This window comes from Nanorana parkeri, unplaced genomic scaffold, assembly GCF_000935625.1.
Source record: "Nanorana parkeri isolate BGI_ZX_2015 unplaced genomic scaffold, ASM93562v1 scaffold952, whole genome shotgun sequence".
Lineage (NCBI taxonomy): Eukaryota > Metazoa > Chordata > Amphibia > Anura > Dicroglossidae > Nanorana > Nanorana parkeri.
Window position 1 is genome coordinate 260,286 of NW_017307220.1, and position 18,806 is coordinate 279,091.

Sequence of the window (18,806 nt, forward strand, 5' to 3'; positions counted from 1 at the left end):
TCTTACTATCGGGGTAGGTCTTACTTTCGGGGAAACACGGTATGTGTCCCCAGTTATGAATGAACAATAAGTACTTTACATCACTTCCTCTTCATTCATGAGTTTCTGAATGGGGAGAAGCAGGTAACTACAGAGGCTTCTATCCTTTCATAACTGCCTGATAAGAGATTGAGGACTCTGTGTCCTCAATTCCTTTTTCTATCTCAAAAGGGAATTGTCAGGGGTCTGTTTAGACTCCTAATATTTCCCTGAAGTGCCCCCCCCTCAACAGTCAAAAAAATTACTTAAAGGGTCTGCATGACATCCTGACATTCTATTTTTTTAGACTCTATTTTACTTTGACATTTGTAGTTTAGCACTTCTTTGCCTACTGTTGTTTTATGTAATAAGAATACTTATATTGTGCGTACAAGTTTAATAGCTTTGAATAAAAGTTTTGTTTTTATCATACTTTTTCATGTTTCTTTGGGGCTTAACAAAATGGGAGGCTTTAAATGGTGCGGGTATTGGGAAAATGGGTGTGGTCACCGAGGGGGTGTGGTCACTGAGTGGCACTGTAAGCTTTCTTGCGCAGGGCGCCTAAGGTCTGCCCTGTCTCTAGGGCAGGGGTAGGCAACCTCAACACTCTGTATGTTGTAGAACTACAAGCTACATAAGGCATTGCAAAACCTGGCAGCCCCAGGCATGATTCCCAGAGACAGATCCATGATAGGATCTGTAGTTTAAAACACAGCTGGAGTGCCAAGGTTGTCCACCCCTGCTCTAAGTGTGCAAACTGATTGCAAAATAGATGGAAGCAATGGCTTCCGGGGGAGTAAGATACAGAACGCCACCTGATAGCAATCAATTGATCACTTCAAGATGCTACTTGTGAAGTTTTCTCCATAGGGAGCCGCTTGTTCCATCTGTTTGGCTTTCAATTGATATTCCTAATAATACATCTCTAGTGATTTTAGAAGCATGACTGAGCTATTAAAAATGTTCTGTGTAGCTGAAGTGTAATGAAGTGGTTAAGGCTGGGTTCACACTTTTCCAGTGCAGTGCGTGGCAATAACGCATGGTGCTTAGCATTCTATTGTGTTTCAAAAGAATGGGCCAGCAAAGCACCAAAACAGCCAAAAAATGGGCATGACCAATTTTGGCAGCACAGTGTACCACCATGAGTTGTGCCAGACTGCAACACATCTGCACTGGTGCAGTGTTGCTTTAGTGTATCCGGGTCTTATTCAAAATGAATGGCACTGCAATGTACTAATGCATATAATGTGCGTTACAGCAACACACCGCAACCAAAAAAAGTATGAATCCAACCTAAAACTCTCAGCAGCAAGAAATGATCACATCATCCAAGTAGCTCGAGGCTTAGGCTGGGTGCACGTGGGGAAATGTTGCAATCATCGTCCATGGTTGCCCCATGATTAATTGCTAACCACTGCTACACCTGCGGAATAATGGAGTGGAGCATGTAATAGCAAGTAGTTATAGCACCCAGCCTTGAGTGTAAAGACCAGACATAAGCACCATTAAGTTACATGGATTGGTACTGTGCAACCTCCCTCTCTAGGTACTAGATAGGGGAGACGTTTGCAACCACAGAATACACCTGCTTTTTCTCAAGCAAAAGGCCATTCCGTAAATAAGGATTGTGCCAGATCACGGCCACCCACCCACGCCGGGATAAAAGTCATAGCCACTCTTCTTAACTGCGAGGTGAAATGTCAAAGCTTCATATTTGAATGGAATGCACCTTTAAGTCAACAAGCAAGACAGGCGTGACCCAAGCAATAACCAGTGAACACTGCGTTTATACAAAAGCAATCTTTACTGCAGTGAGATGTTTCAGGATGAATCAGAGTGCAGTTTAGGAGAAGCCATTATCCGATATACATATACAGCATATTTATATATTTACACAATCATCCAATTTACATTTTTTGGTATTTTCTTTGTTTTCTTACAAAAATAGGAGGAGTTGAACCACCTCAGGTCTGGAGGGGACTGGGAAATGTTGCCCTGCAACACAAAGTCGGGTGCCCCAGTCCTAAGGGGTTAAATCTCATTCGGCTTGCCCACACTTCTCCATATGAAGGTTTTGTGCCCGTGATGCAATATGTTAGAACAGTTCATAGTGATGCATTGGAGGGGGTAAAGGTCATGGGTCAATACAAGAGGACTCTGGTTATTAAGTGCTTGTCCATCTAAGCGCAACTTGGGAGTCTACTGCCAAAAGGGAATTCTAGGAGAGTAGATGCTCAGTTCTCACATGCAAAGCGATAAATTCTAAGCTCGGAAGCAGAATGTAAACGTTGGTGGCCTTCCTTGTGCTAGGGTTGCCACCTGTCCAGGATTCACCCGGACAGTTCGGGTTTTGAATGCTCTGTTCGGGTTTCATGGCAGCAGAAACCCGGACACAAGATGTCAGGCAGACAGGGGCAACCAAAATTAAGATAGGGGCTACTGGCCCCCCACTGAAAATAGTCTCACCTGTAATATTTGCATATGAATGGGTGGCGCTATTTAGATATGAATAAGCCACAACTAATTTTCCCCAAAAATTGTCTGCGCGTCTCTAGAGTGTTTGGGTTTCGCTTGAAGAAAAGGTGGTAACCCTACCTTGTGCGCGAACCAAAAGGTACTATACATACCACAGCACTTGAACATGTGATTTAGATAATAACTGGAATAGTCCAAGCTCTTGATTTCCTTAGGCTAAGTATACCCAGGCATTTTTAAGAATGAGCTGTTAAGCACTGGACTATAGAGAAGCATATAAAAGGGTCCCCAGGTTTCAGTTTTCAAGGGAAGAGAGATGAAGCTTAAAGGGTTATTAAACCCTCGCATGTTTTTGCATATATCTATTGCTATCAAGCATTAGATATTCAAAACGATTAAAAAAAAAAACTTTTTGAAAGGGTTAATACTTACCTGCGTTTCAGGCGCGCGCTCCCGTCCGAACATCTGCAAATTTCTCGGGCGGCCGCAAAGGATCTTGGGGCGGGCGAATGCGCAGTTCAGATGTTCGGCCGGGAGACGAGGAGAGACACAAGGTAAGTCTATGGAGCAGCGTGCACCCGCACAACTTGATAGGATAATGCTTTATTGAGGAAGAACAAGTTTATTACGTTGTGGTGCACCTAGACACTTCTTCAGGATTAGTCATAGAGAACGTTGTGCAGGTGCTTGGGTCCAGAATGGCAGTCACATTGCTATTGACTCCTCTGTATCTAAGGGGGCTGCAAAACCTCTCTAACACAAATCTTGAAGAAGTGGCTAAGTTCACCATGAAATTGTCCCTAGTGTACATGTTCAAGTTTTCTTTCCTATGATCTCTCTTTCCTTGAGAACAGACCCTCACGGACGCCTCAGCCCAATCACGCGAAAGGGGGCACCTTCTCTTCATAGTATCCAAAAACGTTTCTTGAAACCCTCTATGAACCATTCAGCTCCAATCTGAATGCTGTGTACAGACCTTGTGGACAGATCTTCATTGAGCAATTAGGAGGCTTCAGTTGGTGTTTAATACGTTCTGGGTGACTACTATGCTGAGCTGCTTGCTAAATGCTAGGTACATGCCTACTGGGTGTGATGTGCTTCAAACTAACAATTACAAAGGTAAGATAAAAAAATACTCGGGTATACTCAACCTTAGAGACATCTTCAGGACAACAGCTTGGTTAGCTGGGTTGTCGATATTTGGATGTTCACCATTTTACGTCCACCAGGAAAAAACCTGAACAGCACCAGGACACTGGTTGTGAATTTGGTCCGCGGCACAAGATCCAGTCAGTGTCTATCATCCACCAAAGCAAACAGTCAAAGGTCTACATGCTTTTTGTTCTCATGTAAGCCGATGATGGAAGGAATCCAACAAAGCGAGAGCAGGAACATAGAGACAGCTATGGAGGTTCAGCTATGGAGCTATGTATCAGTATCATCCATGCGGAATGTAATATGTGTAAGGGATCCAGTGATCCAGCTAGATCCCCGCTGATTCCACACATGGTTGAAAAGTGCTTTCATTTTTTGAAGATTAACAGCATACAGTAGATATCATAGGACATTATACACAGATCTAAGTGGAAGTTCAGTGTAGCACATTGCTCTAATACTGTTAAAGTGTACCTATATTTCTTCACTCAGAGAAAATGACATGCTGTATGGAAGGTAGGTAGGTAGTTAGGAAATGCGGGCCCTTTGTTTTTTTTCTAATGATAATAGTTGTAGGGTATTTCATAAGGGTGTTTGTTACCACTGGCTCCCAGACCATCAACCAAACTCCCTAAGCTAGCCAAGCCTCGGCTCCTTAACGTGAACCTTCCTATTCAGAAGATTGCCTGGCTGTTATGCTAACCCTCTGGCTTTGGTACTTTAGGAGTACTGACATGGAACAAGTATGCAGATCAGTAAGGTCAGAGCGATTTTAGAAGGACTGATCTTTTTCTATGATCGTGACACAAAGTATTGAAGATAGATGTTCAGCATGACATCCAGCCAACATGAATTTGAAAAATGAGAAATCTGCCATTAAAAAATGGTTCCTTAAAGATGGAAGAGCTTGGTGTCAATTAAAGCAATATTCCCCGGTGATGAATGACAGATGAGTCAATCACAACTAACTCTTTAGAATCGAATATGCTGAGGTTGCCATTGTAACAGACAACACAACAGGTCAGAGTAGGCCTTCGATATGATGCCGTATCTACCGCCTCTCTTTCCTTCACAGTATTATGTTTGTAACTACATTACAGGTGTTCTTTAATTCAGCAACACTCCCAAAACTTTAGAGTGGACCTGTCATGAATAAGATATTTTTTTTCAGTGGTACACAATGGTCTTAATTTAAAAAAAAGCCAATGCATTAACCTCTAAAAAGAGAGGTATAGGTCAAACCTGAACACCGGAGGTAGAATAGACTACTGCTTACTTGCAGGTGCCATTATAAAGAGTTCCACCTTATTTACAAGGCAAAGCAGTGGGAATCTGTAAGTATCTAAATATATTACACAGAGGTTTAGATTGTTGGGGTATTTTGAGGACACAAAAGGCCTCTATGTAAAGCACACCTTTGTCAAGCCATTTAAGGTTCTCTTTAGAGGATCCACACACCTAGAAAGATGATAGGTCATCTTTAAAGAGTCCACACAACTAAAGGCATAATAGGTCCTCTTTAAAAGGTTACATAAAAAAAATTAAAAGCTGATATTTCCATGTTGTGTGAATCCTGTTGACTTGGAACCACCCATTGGTTAGTTATACCATTCAGTAACCAGCCATGAAACCTCAGAACCCAAATCCCAACTGGCTGTTACCCTTATGGAAAGGGCTTTTTTTACCTGGCTGTAACCAGTGCCTCCCTCTTTATTTTATATTACAGTGGTGGAAATGTAGCAGATGGAGTGAGACTCACTTGCTTGATTTTGCAATGGCTGCAGAGGGGAGATCCCTCTACTTCAGTTACTAAAAGGTAAACTAGTGGGTAAGTATGTTAACCACTGTGCACAAACAACTAAAAATATCGGTTGAGTAGATGTAACTATTACAGCAACCAGTTTGTCTTTCATGCAGATATGGCCATGATAAGTGGCCAGGGTAGGTGCTCAGGCTTTGGGATGGTACCCAGATGATTTGATGGTTATCTGCTTCACTAGTCCCAGAGTGCAGTCCCATTCAATAACATACATAGCTGCATTGCCTGGCTTAGATGGGGTTACGACATGTTCTGCGCCCATGTGACCCTATAGCATGTGGATGGGTGAAGGGTGCAAGGTGCTGGGTGGATTTTTGGCAGGGAAAATGCAGCATAGATCACAGCTTCTTAACTGTCCGATATGGAGGATGAGAGCTCCCCATGTTCAGAATGTCCACGCTCTTACGGCTGGAGCACACTACGTCACGGATGAAACTGGAGCAGTCCAAGCACACGTCCTTCAGAGTGGAACCCTGAGCATAGATATGGGGGAACTGACCCTCTACATTCTTCCAGGACAGGCCACCGCAGGACCTAAGTAAAGAGAAATGGTATAGACCGTCGATTAAGGGTAAGTCCAGCTAAAATTGATATTTTAAGGTTAACCTTCTACTGTGAAACAGGTCATATTTATTCAAATTTAAAATGGCTGCATTTAAAAATAAAAATAGGTTCCCTGCTGTGGTTCTAACCAGCAGCCTTCAAGTCATTAGTGTGTCCTGTAATAATGTAGCGGCTGTGGTCACTTATCTCATATAGGGCACATTATGTAGCAATTGCATCCCGTCGTATGGGGCACACTATGAGGCTACTACATCCCCCTGTATGAGCCCTCATTTGGCGCAATTGCATCCCGTCGTATGGAGCACAGTATGAAGCTACTACATCACCTTGTATGGGGCCTCATTTGGAGCTACTACATCCCCTCGAATGGGGCACAGTATGAAGCTACTACATCACCTTGTATGGGGCCTCATTTGGCGCAACTACATCCCCTCGAATGGGGCACAGTATGAAGCTACTACATCACCTTGTATGGGGCCTCATTTGGCGCAACTACATCCCCTCGAATGGGGCACAGTATGAAGCTACTACATCCCTTTATATAGGGCACATTTAGGAGCTTCCACATCCCCTCCTATGTGGTACATTTTGAAGCTACCATATCCCCTCATATGGGGGCATTGCTTGGAGCTACTACATTCCCTCATATGGGGCACAGTATAGAGCTAGTACCTCACCTTGTATGGGGCACACTTTGGAGATACTGCATCCTCTTGTATAGGGTACATTTTAGAGCCACTACATCCTCTTGTATGGGGCACAGTATGATCCTACTACATCCCCTTGTATGGAGCACAGTTTGGAGTTACTACATCTCCTTGTATGGGGTACATTTTGGAGTATTACATTCCCTCATATGGGGCAGAGTATGAACCTACTACATCCCCTTGTATAGAGCACAGTTTGGAGTTACTACATCTTCTTGTATGGTGTACATTTTGGAGTATTACATGCCCTTGTATGGGGTATATTTTGGAACTACACATCCCCTTACAGGTGAAACTCGAATAATTAGAATATCGTGCAAAGTTCATTTATTTCACTAATGCAACTTAAAAGGTGAAACTAATATATATGAGATAGACTCATTACATGCAAAGCAAGATAATTCAAGCCGTTATTTGTCATAATTGTGATGATTATGGCTTACAGCTCATGAAAACCCCAAGAACCCCAAATCCACAACCTCAAAAAAGTAGATTATTACATGCAATCAATAAAACAAGGATTGTACATAGAACAATATCGGACCTCTGAAAAGTACAAGCATGCATATGTACTCAGTACTTGGTTTGGGCCCCTTTTGCAGCACTTACTGCAATTACTTTTGCACGATATTCTAATTATTCGAGTTTCACCTGTATATGGGGCACAGGTTTACAGCTACTACATCCCTTTGTATGGGGCACAGGTTGCAGCTACTACATCCCTTCATATGGGACACAGTTTGGAGCTACTACATGCCCTCATACAGAACAGTTTGATGCTACTACATCCCCTCATACGGAACACAGTTTGAAGCTACTACTTTGTTTGGGGAACACGTGTATACTCACTGAAAGGCGTCCCTCTTTTTGTGTGAGTGTCCACTTGTGCCCATTATGCCTGGTTGGCTTTCAAACCCCACACTGTAGACTGGGATGTGCCCCAACTTTTTGGCAGGAAGCTTCATCTGGAGAAGGAATCAATGACAAGTATTTATAATTTCCAAAATCAGTCTTTTAAGCTTGTGTACAAACAGAGGACATAGAGGGACCCCAGGCTTTTTCCTTAAAGACAAACTCCATCCAAAACTAATATAAGTGTGGGACCGGGAGATCCTCATGAGATATAATAGACTGACATACGATTTAAAATCCTGGCACCCTTGAAAAATAAAATAATAGTTTGGGGTGTAGCTAATCATTTAAGTGAATTTGTACTCCATTTAAAAACTTAAAAGCAAAAGGTCCAGCCTAGGGGCAGACACCATGAGATGCTTGCCATTACCTTGCTTAGCCAAAAAAGGCTCTTCTTTGTCCCTCTCTGATTTAGTTTCCCTTGGGATTGGGGCCTGACCTTCCCCGATTAAACTCTGCTAACTGCCATTCCAATGTCTATTAAGCAAGCCCTTGTTAGCTGTTCATGTGGTCTCAAACAGTGGAATGCCATTTAAAAACAGCTTAGCCATAAAGTCAAGGAAAGCCAATCCCCTCAAACGTTAGGTGCCAGCTGTAACTCTTAAGGAGCACTGGTGAGTGGCGACCTGGCTTATTGGATTTGTTCAGCCCTTTGCTCCGGCCCCAGTCAAGTCTGTGCTCCGGCCCCAGTCAAGTCTGTGCTCCGGCCCCAGACAAGTCTGTGCTCCGGCCCCAGACAAGTCTGTGCTCCGGCCCCAGACAAGTCTGTGCTCCGGCCCCAGACAAGTCTGTGCTCCGGCCCCAGACAAGTCTGTGCTCCGGCCCCAGTCAAGTCTGTGCTCCGGCCCCAGTCAAGTCTGTGCTCCATTCTAATTAATGTGTTATCCAATTAGTGGTTCTCTAGCTGACGTCAATGTCAATGCTCAGCATCATGAGCTCGTCTAATGCCTTTGGGAAAAGGCCAAGCTGGGACTTGTAGTTCATCATCTGTCAGATAAGTCACGGCTACTCTCCTTATACCATGATAAAAAATCTCACCTTCATGCCGCAGGAGCCACAAACAGACCTAGAAGGAAGTAAAAGAAAATAACTCAGTGGAGGTTTAGAACTTGTGTCTGCCATGTAGAGCAGGATAGTATAGATAGCAACCAATCAGATACCCTTTAAGGGAATAACATTTTTTTTTTTAAACCTAACAATGTGGAATGAATGGCTTCCAATAGCATCTCTATGCCGATGACACTCAAATGTATCTTTCCACTCCACAACTCTACCCCTCTGTGTCTTCTCGTGTCACTAATCTTAACTGACATATCCGTCTGGATGTCACAACATTTCTTAAAACTCAATCTTTCAAAAACTGAGCTCTTGATATTTCCTCCACCCCGTGCACCTTCCCCCAACATTTCAGTTGAGATTGATAACACAACTATCCAAACCTCCCCTCATGCCAAGGTCCTAGGTGTCATCCTTGACTCGGACCTCACCTTTCTTCCCCACATCCAATCACTATCCAAATCCTGCCGCCTTCACCTTCGTAACATCTCAAAAATACGCCCCTTCCTCACCAATGACACCGCAAAACTACTCATCCACTCGCTTGTTATCTCTCGTCTTGACTATTGTAACTCCCTCCTCATTGGCCTTCCACTACACAGGATATCCCCCTTCAGTCTATCATGAATGCAGCTGCCAGACTCATCCACTTGACCAACCGCTCAGTGTCTGCAACCCCCCTCTGTCAATCCCTGCACTGGCTTCCACTCGCCCAGAGGATAAAATTCAAAATATTAACAGTCACTTATAAAGCCATCCACAACTCTGCCCCCGGATATATCTCAGACCTTGTCTCAAAATATCACCCTAACCGCGCCCTCCGCTCCTCCATGGACCTCCTACTTTTCAGTTTCCTTGTCCACTCCTCCCATTCTCGCCTCCAGGACTTCTCTAGAGTCTCTCCCATCCTCTGGAACTCTTTACCCCAACCTGTCCATCTATCTCCCACCCTGACTGTCTTTAGGCGTTCCCTGAAGACTCTTCTCTTCAGGGAAGCCTATCCCACCTCAACCTAACCATTGAACCATCACATTCTCAAACAATTCATCCCCACACAGCTACCTCCTCATGTATCATTTCCCCCTCCTCTTTCAGATTGTAAGCCCTCAGGGGTAGGGCCCTCCTTACCATCTTGAATTGTATTGTGATTGTAATGTCTTCCTTACATTGTAAAGCGCTGCGCAAACTGTTGGCGCTATATAAATACTATGTAATAATAACAACGTGTGTTTTATGGTTTACTAATGCACCGTAAAGTTATAAAAGTCTGCAGGGTCACCAGGCTGGTAAAACATTTCTTTATGCCATAACCCACAGGAATTGCAGCACCGTGTGAAAGAATGATCAGAATTTACCTTTTACAGAACATACAGCTGGCAGGCCAAGAGAAGAGAGGGAACTTTGATCTGCAGCAGCAGCAAACCTGAGAATAAGAACATTCATTCTATTATGGGTGTCATTTTCAGGAGAAAGCTTGTACAAGTAAAAAGAGAAGGAGAGGGAAACAAAAACAAAAAAAGGATTCTTACTATGTACAATGGTTTTGTACATTTTTTTTCTATTATGGCCGGGAATATAATAAAATAGCCAAATATGAAATATTACACATTAATAGTTTGTGTTCCCTTACTGGACCAACAGATAAAGCTCATGATCTCCTTTACGCAAGTTATAGCTGTGCTGGAACACGTCCATTGATTACACAACCCAATAGCTGAAGTTATTCAAGCAATGAGTCCACTTATCCTTTATCAGAGGTTCAGTCTGAAGTTTCAACAGACAAATGCAACTTAAAAGCAAGCAGAGTCTGCTGTGATCTTTTTAGCTAACCCATGGCACTCTGGGAACTCTTTGTCATGTATTAAAACATTTGTTTATTATAGGGATGCACCGATACCATTTTTACCAGACCGAGTACGAGTACCGATAATTTTCCTCAAGTACTTTTTTTTTTAGTGCCATGTGACAGTTTTTCTAAAACAATACAAACTAATGATTTTAGAACAGCGGAGTGCCAGGGCCTGGTCGCAGCTGCAACGGATACAATCCTGGTAGTTCTGCCACTGACTCCAAGCTGTAGAGGGACTATAAATCTCAGCAATACATTATATAGTAATGCAGAATGCCACTAGCTATAGAGTACAAATTTTAGCAATACATTATACAGCAATGCAGAAAGCCTCTGACAAGTATGGAGATAGGTGGTTTTGATTTTGTTCAGCCTTCACTGGCTGAATGCTTGTTTCAGCATAAAATACTGAGGTTGGAGGATCAGGTATAGCTGCCAGGCAAATAGCAATTTCATAAAGGTATCAGTAACAGCAGCCTCCTATTTCTTTTAGTACAGGTTTCCTTTAGATTAGATTTACATTCTGATGAGGTGGGCCCAAATCTAGTGTGGTAATGTTCGTTCCTATCATTTACCCTACAACACCAGTTGTGCTCCATACCTTTCCCTTCTTCATGTTGTTGTACAGCTCTTTGCTCTGCAGAAACTTTTCCATCTCGGCCTTAACCAGCACCCTTCGCACATTTATGACCTCCTCCACGGTTAGAGCCAGGGTGTCCACCGGGTGGCTGAATTCCTAAAAGGATATTAAAGATGTCTGGGCTTATTCCATAAGGCAACACAATGAACAAAGACGATCTGGAAGGTGCAGTGACCCATACAAGAGATCAGTGAAAGATGATTTCTGATTGGCCGCTATGATTTTTTTTTTTCTTACCCCAGGAGGCAATATATGAACCACTTTCAGCAGATGGCTAAGAGTCATATGTATTATACATTGTGGTATATTTACATTGATGGGAGCCCAATTCTGTGATTTTTTTTTGTGGCATTTGCGCTGGAAAAGTACAAATTAGCAACATTCCCACCGGCCAATTAAAGCCTATCTGCAGGATGGAGAAAAAAAAAAGCTATCCCCCTAGACAAAAATGAGCAGTTAACCCTTGCAGCGCAAGGTCAGACCCACTGCATTGGTTAACTGCTGATTTTTGCCTAGGGGGGATTCTATAAAACACTTTTACCCTCTTGATCTCCACTCCTGCAGTTGGAGACCTGCTAACATCATTACGCCTGATGCAAGGTCCATAGCCCTGCATTATACATGAGGACGCTGAGGGACCGTCCACAGGTTGGCGCGGATTGGGGGGAGAAGAGGTGAGCAGGGATCAGGAAAGCAAAACATTTTTTTTTACAGAATCCCTCGAGACAAAAACAAGCGCTGCAAGGGGACGTTTTTTTAGTTTTTTTTTTTTACCTGGTAATAGGCTTTAACTCTCCTTAATGCTAAGGCTGGCCATATGCTGCTTGAGCCAAGGGTGGCCCTGTTGGCACCAAAAAGTTGATTTTTTCAATTGACTTGTTGAAAATTGTTGGCCAAACAATGAGTGCAGCCAATTAGCCAAACCAGCAGGGATGGGTTCATCAGTCGTTTTTTGTTTTTTTTTATAGTGTGTGGCCAGCTTTTATAGTGTGTAGGGCTGCAACAACTAATCGACATAATCGATTATAATCGATTATTGAAAAAGTTGTCAACTTTTTCAATAATCGATTAATCGGCTTATGATCAGTTGGCCCTGTTCACGGCTCCACACACGCTGCGCACCGCACCTCTTCCCCACCTCACGCTCGCCGCTGCCAGACCCGCCCGCAAAGGTGTTTAGATTCCACCCATAGATCATGCTGGGAGGGAACACACTACAGAGGTGTATACATGTTCGTGGTGTGTTTATAAGGTTAGTAAATCAACCCCTTAACCTTCTCCCCTGAATAACCCTTATTCCCCAAGCACTAAATTGAACAAATATCTCTTAGCCCTCCTCCACAGATACTGTGGAAGTGAAGTCTTCTCAGCAATTTTTTTTCCTCTGTACACTAAGCCACGCATGCACAGCTCAGTGCATAGACTTGGTAAGGTCCTGTGCTGAAATGAAGTAACTCCAATGTGCATGTGTGGAAGTTAAATTATTCCCACCCAGAAAATCAAGAGTCCAAAGAAGCTGAACCTAGAAGACTGGGGGAAGATGGAAGCGCCAGCCACTGAGGGGCGTGTGGACACAGCAGCGCTGGAGGTGATTGCCACACAAGGTATTTTGGCCGTGATTTGCTGGGCATACAACCACAATATGGCAAACACCTCCATTTTACTTCCACTTCAACAGTAAAACCTACTTTCTCAGATGGGGGTTTTCGGTTATTCACGAGGATACAGTTTAGAATTATCCGACCACTTACCAGCCAGCGGTGTTTGGAGCTGTTGTCCCCACTTGAGTCGGGTTCGGTCTTCTCTTGCACAGAGCTGAGCGTGCTACGGCTGGGTGATGGAGTACCACAACTGCCGCATGTTGAGTAACTCACTGTGGGCAAGAATATGAGGATTAAAGTTTTTATAAACACTGTATTGCACTGTGACAGATGGAGTCTACCAGCTCCAATGAGAGCCATGCCAGCATAGACAACTATGGCCCTGCCTGGCCTTTTCCTAATAACACGGACCATCTCCTATCTCCTGCTCTATCTGATAGCAAATGCCTTCAAGTACCTTTATTAATTCCTTAAACCAATCTCTATGTCCCCGTGGAGCTTCTTGTATCCAAGGCCCAGGCTGCATATGAGTCTTTGACTTCTGCCCAAGTCAAGATTAGGTAATTTTGGCACTAGACCCTGCCAACATATCTTTCAACAGTCAAGTGCCAGAACATCAGTGAGCAGCCAAGACTCTGGGATTGGACAGTTGAATGGCATAGGGCAGAGCTTAGCACCAGGAGGGTGTCAGGTCCATGTACACTATGGGTCTAGGATCCAGGGGGGCTCCACAGGGACATAGATCAATTACAAGACACAGGTACTTACAGCTACCACAAGCTAAATGCCCACCAACACTGTTGATATTTTAGATCAGGTCGGGCTTATTGGGAGTACAGTTGATTTTTTTTGTCTTTAGTTGGACATCTCAGACTTGCCATGTGGGAAGGAGCATTAAAGCACAACCATTGTGTAACACTACAAGGCAGGAAGCAGAGCCTGAATATGTAAAGACAAAAATATAGCTGCCCCTATGCATACATCTTTTTTAACACACATGGATATAATTTACAAATCATTGATAACATAATAAAACCCTTGATTGATAGCGCCAAAAAGTGCAAGTACCAACAGAGATTAAAACCCAGAGTACTTACAGAAACCTCGATTTACTCCATGTGGCATGTTCATGCTGCCTGATCGAGCTCGTGTCTCCGATTCCAGCACTCCCTGATGTGCTCCTCGAGGAGGCTTGTGTCCCATCTCACACTGCAGTTGTGCCAGGTCCTGCTCTGAGAACGAGCGGTCACGTGCCAGAGGCAACGGGGCACTTATTACCCTCCGCAGCTCAGAGTTGGGGGAATCATCTTCCTACAAGACAACACCAGGATTGCCGCATTGAAAAGTCAGGCTCCATCAAAATATTCTGAATCGCTGCACTCACTTTCCAAAAATCATGATTATCGGCACCCAGCCTATTTACAATTTTAGGAGTAAATTATACATGTGATGCTTTAGGACCAATCTGTAGTAAAAGTCAGGATTTTAGCCAACTATATCTGTGAATGTTCGTTTTGTGTGAATAATGGCAAAAAACGAACGTTCTTTAATACATTTTCTTTTCAGGTTGAATGTATTGTGGATGTAGTACAGCTTTATGGTCACAAAACAGCGCTGAGAAGCATAAGGATATACGGATTTTCTATGTTCTTCAGCTCCCTCGTGGCTATAATGCAGCATTACATTTTTGTATTTTTAAAGAAGAACTCCAGGCATACGTAACCAACCCTTGCAGTGGCCCCACTGCAAGGGTTGAGATTACATATTCCCGGAGTACATATTTCCGACCTCTCACCCCCTCCGCTCCGTTGATGTAATGTCCCTCTGCGTCCAATACACTGTATTGGATATGATGTCACAGGTTCTTAGATCGGGTGATCGAGGCTGCAGGGATCAGTCTAGCAGCCAGCAGGGTCGCATGTTTGGATGAGTAAATCTTTGTTATTTTAGCTCCCTAGACAAAAAGAGCACTTAACGCTTGAAGTGCAGGGTTAGCCCCACTGCAAGGGTTAAGATTTCATATGGCCAGGGTTGTTCTTTACATAAAGCTGAAGTTCCACTTCAAATATTCTTGCCTCACTTAGAGGCCGATGTATAGAATTTCAGCCCCATGTGAATAGCTGAGAAAATGCAGTTTGCACTACTGCCACTAGATGGAGCCGATGAGCATTTGCATGTGCCTCAGCGACATCTAGTGACCATAATGTCATGCAGTGGCGTAACAACCGGGGGGGGCAGCCGGTGCGTTTGCCCCGGGCGCAGAGCTGAGGGGGGCTCCGGGCGCAGAGCTGAGGAGGGGGGCGCCAGGCGAAAATGGCACTTTTGGCTAAATGCCGAAAGTGCCATTTTCCTGCCGATACATCGGCGCACCTGTGATTTCTTTCCTCCCCGCTGGGCGCTGCTCTGTGTCCCAGCGGGAAGGAGAGAAAGTGACAGCTGGCCGAGCGCTGCGCAAGGAGAGCGCAGTGATCGGCCAGTGTCTCTCCTCCCACACAGCTCAGCCTCCGGCAGAGCGGTGTGTGGGCGGAGAAAGCCCGCGCTGTCACAGGAAGCTGGGCTACCTCCCTACACCGCTCACTCAGCCTCATGTGACAGCTTGTCAGAGAGGAGAGCGGGTACAAACACTAAGCGATCGCTGAGTGTCTGTAGATAATTGAGGACAGTATAGTTACTATATCCTCAATAATTAATGAATGGGAAGTGATCTACAGCACCTCCTGTTCATTCATAGTTGTGGTTATAGTGATCATACTTTGTCCTCATGTTATCAATGAACACGAACACTCAGAGGATTCCTGTTCATTGATAACAGGGGATACAGAAAAATAGATTATGGACTCTGTGTTCTCAATCTCTTTTTCTATTTTAAAAGGGAAATATTAGGGGAAAACATTGGGTGAAAGTTTTATGCATCAGCCCTGTAGTTTGAAGGACTTGAATTATCATGACATGATCCCAGCAGTACTGCAGCCGGAGGAAATGTGGGTACAGACAGTCCTAAAAGGGAGACATCACAGGTCAAAATGATGTGGGCACAGAGTAAGGTCAGTGACTCAAAGCACAAAAGCCACAGCAGCCTATAGAATTACCTAATGACAAATGTACTTCAATATAAATCACCATATACTTGAGATCATCGCTATACTCCTTCCTTTGCTCTATCCTGCTGACAGAATTCTAAACTCTTGGAGGATTGCATTCGCCCGACTGGCTGCTTTCCTTCCTTTGCATACTGTCCTTGACCTGCAATAACCATCATGTTGTAGCTCACCTCAGACAGATTCATCTCTTCCATCTCAGCCAGCGTTGGGGCTTTTAGCAGGATACGAGGACGTGGTCGGGGGGCTAACGGATCTGGATTGGAGAGGTTGATGCAGGATGTTGACTTCTTGTCGCTGGAACAAGCATCCATGATACATGGGAGAGACCCAAAGCCTATTAAGATGTACATTAGAACAAATGCAAACCTGAATTAAAAGAGCATCATAAATATGTGCAATCTGAACTCCCTGAAACATGAATATGGGGTTATTCAGAGCCAGTAAAAGAGGTTTTAGTTGTCAGGAAGTTTCTCAGAAGAATAAGGGACTTCTGTACATGGGATTATGTTTGCATCTGAACGGATCTTCCCATACAAGCCAATGTGAATGCAAGAGCAGCTTGATGCAAGCTAGAAGCGGCGAATAAAAAGCAAATCAATACAATTCAAAAGCAAGAAAAAACATCTTGGAGGCACCTAAAAGCATACTGCATTATGACTCTCTTCTGAGTCTGAAGCCTGTCAACACAAGCCCCAAGTATTCTTCTGACAGCATATGGAAGTTCATAAGTGCGACTAGTCCCCATTTCAAAATATTAACAGGTAACCCCTTATACACAATCAAACCAAGAGCTTTTGGGTATCTGACAATCACACCTCTATGGGCTTGTTGAACATCGCATTTAAAAACCATGGACATTATTATAGAGTCCCGCTGCGTTGGCGCCAACAGCCTCTTCTCTTTTGTGAAGGCCCATTTGTGCCCATTCAGCAAGAAGAACATTTGTGAGGCCAGGTACCGATGTTGGGGGAGTAGACCTGGCTCGCAATCAGCGTTCTCATTTTTCCAAAAGGTTATTAGGTTGGATGAAGGTCAGGACTCTGTGAAGGTCACTTGAGTTACTCTACAGTAGTAACTCATCAAACCATGTCTTTATGGAGCTGGCACAGGGGCACAGTCACGCTGGAACAGAAAATGGTCTTCCTCATATGTTTCCACAAGATTGGATGTACACAATTCTGTAAAATGCTTCTGCAAGCTTCTCAAAAATTTAGAGGGGGGTCCACATACTTTTACATATGGTGTAATTAATGCAAACTTTCCATCAGACTATATAACCCTTTACTAAAACAAAGTATGGCTTTGCTAAAGAGTCATGGTGATCTCCGTCTTCTACATTGTCTGACGCTCAATGTTATGGCCGGGCCCTCTCTGTGCTCCTGTATAGTTCAGGATTGCTGGTCCTACATTGTATGTCATGATATCAGAAAGCTGCAATCAGCAAAGTGAAGCAGCTTCTGAGGACTGGTTGAATAGAGAGAACGAAGCCTGCAGGGGCGAGGAATAAGGTAAGCTTTTGTACCAATTCCATTCGCAGCTCAATTAGCTTTTAGGACTAGTTCACACCAGATGCAGTCCGTTCCGTTTTTGGGCTGCAATCAAAAACGCATCACAATGCTTTCCTATGGGATTTCCTGTGCTCTGTTCACACCATCACAGTCCATTCCGATGCAGCCATAAAAAATACTGCTTGCCCTATTTTAGCTGCATCGGTTCACAACAGAACGCATCAAAACACATCGGAACGCACCTGAAATCCCATTTTAAGCAAAAAAACAAATAAAAAACCCAACAGAAATCGCACCGCAGGGGTGAAGATGCATGCGGTTCTGAGGGACTGTTCTGCATGTTAAGGATTAACAGTAGACCAGTTCAGATTTAAATTGGACCTTGCATTTGCAAAAATAAATAAATAAAACAAAAAGGTCCACTTATTTTTCAAGGCCCCCCCATCCCAATTCCAAAAGGCTGTAATAAAACAAAACAAACACACAGTTAGAATTTGTTTTATGTCCAGAGATGTGCTTAAAAAGTGATTTAGTGGCTGTGGGTTGACATACATAACTGCACAGAGTAGACAAGCCCTCAGACCCCAAAGATTTACCTTTTTGTCCTCTTCGCTGAGTCTCCACTGGGCGCAGTTTCGGCTCCTGTTTAATCTCTTCCAAAATCTTTTCATGGAGACTCCTCTGTTTGATGGGCAATGGTGGCAGTTTCCTACTGGATACCTACAGTAGACAGAGCATGTTGATTCTTTTTAGAACTCTTATTTAGAGCAGAACTCAATTGGAGACACAACAAGAGAAGACAAGAGTCCTTACTGGCTTCAGAGGAGGACGAGACCTTATGAAGTCCAGGATCACCTCGTGTGCATCTTTCTTGACCTTTGGAGGCATGTCTCCCCCAACCTGTCAAATTATATGTTACATCATTACTTTTTGAATCCGTGAACACGCTAAGACCAGCTACAATCTAATAAATTAGGTGCCCGGGGTCCTCTTGGAGACACTCTCACCCACTAGCTTATCCAACCATCTAATAATTGCATTGTCTCAATAGTGATCAATTGAACATGATTGCAGAATTATGTGACTATGCAAAATAAATTGCTACTGCAAAGAAAAAGCCAGTGTGTTATCAGCCCCAAAGGAGAATTATGAGGTGAGTACTTTTCACTCAGCCTCATAATCTGAGCCGACCTGTGAAAATGAAAAACTGTCACAGGTCGGCTCAGTAGATAGGGAAGTGAGCGAACACATACCAGCGCTCGCTCACTTCTCGATCCTGTCACTGCAGAGAGCCGTGTTAGGGGAGTGACTGGATTCTCCCCTCCCCTGTCCGATCCTCCTGCGCTGACTGGCGGAATGGACGGGGGAGTGGGCGGGTACAGCTGGCTCTGCCTCTAGATA

The 18,806-nt window shown here is 43.9% G+C and overlaps 1 protein-coding gene across 1 annotated transcript in view; it reads right to left on the reverse strand.

The window, feature by feature from the left end:
- Positions 1–5,778: 5,778 nt before the first annotated feature.
- The window catches only part of SPIRE2 (spire type actin nucleation factor 2), a 46,008-nt gene continuing 32,980 nt past the window's right edge, over positions 5,779–18,806 (reverse strand). Inside the window, exons 6-15 of the mRNA XM_018566495.1 lie at positions 18,219–18,305; positions 18,002–18,125; positions 16,068–16,231; positions 13,894–14,107; positions 12,947–13,068; positions 11,157–11,291; positions 10,062–10,129; positions 8,689–8,716; positions 7,588–7,703; positions 5,779–6,001 (exon numbers count right to left, since the gene is read on the reverse strand). Coding sequence (XP_018421997.1) covers positions 5,806–6,001; positions 7,588–7,703; positions 8,689–8,716; positions 10,062–10,129; positions 11,157–11,291; positions 12,947–13,068; positions 13,894–14,107; positions 16,068–16,231; positions 18,002–18,125; positions 18,219–18,305 — 1,254 coding nt within the window. The 3' untranslated portion in view covers positions 5,779–5,805. The remainder of the gene's footprint in view (positions 6,002–7,587; positions 7,704–8,688; positions 8,717–10,061; positions 10,130–11,156; positions 11,292–12,946; positions 13,069–13,893; positions 14,108–16,067; positions 16,232–18,001; positions 18,126–18,218; positions 18,306–18,806) is intronic.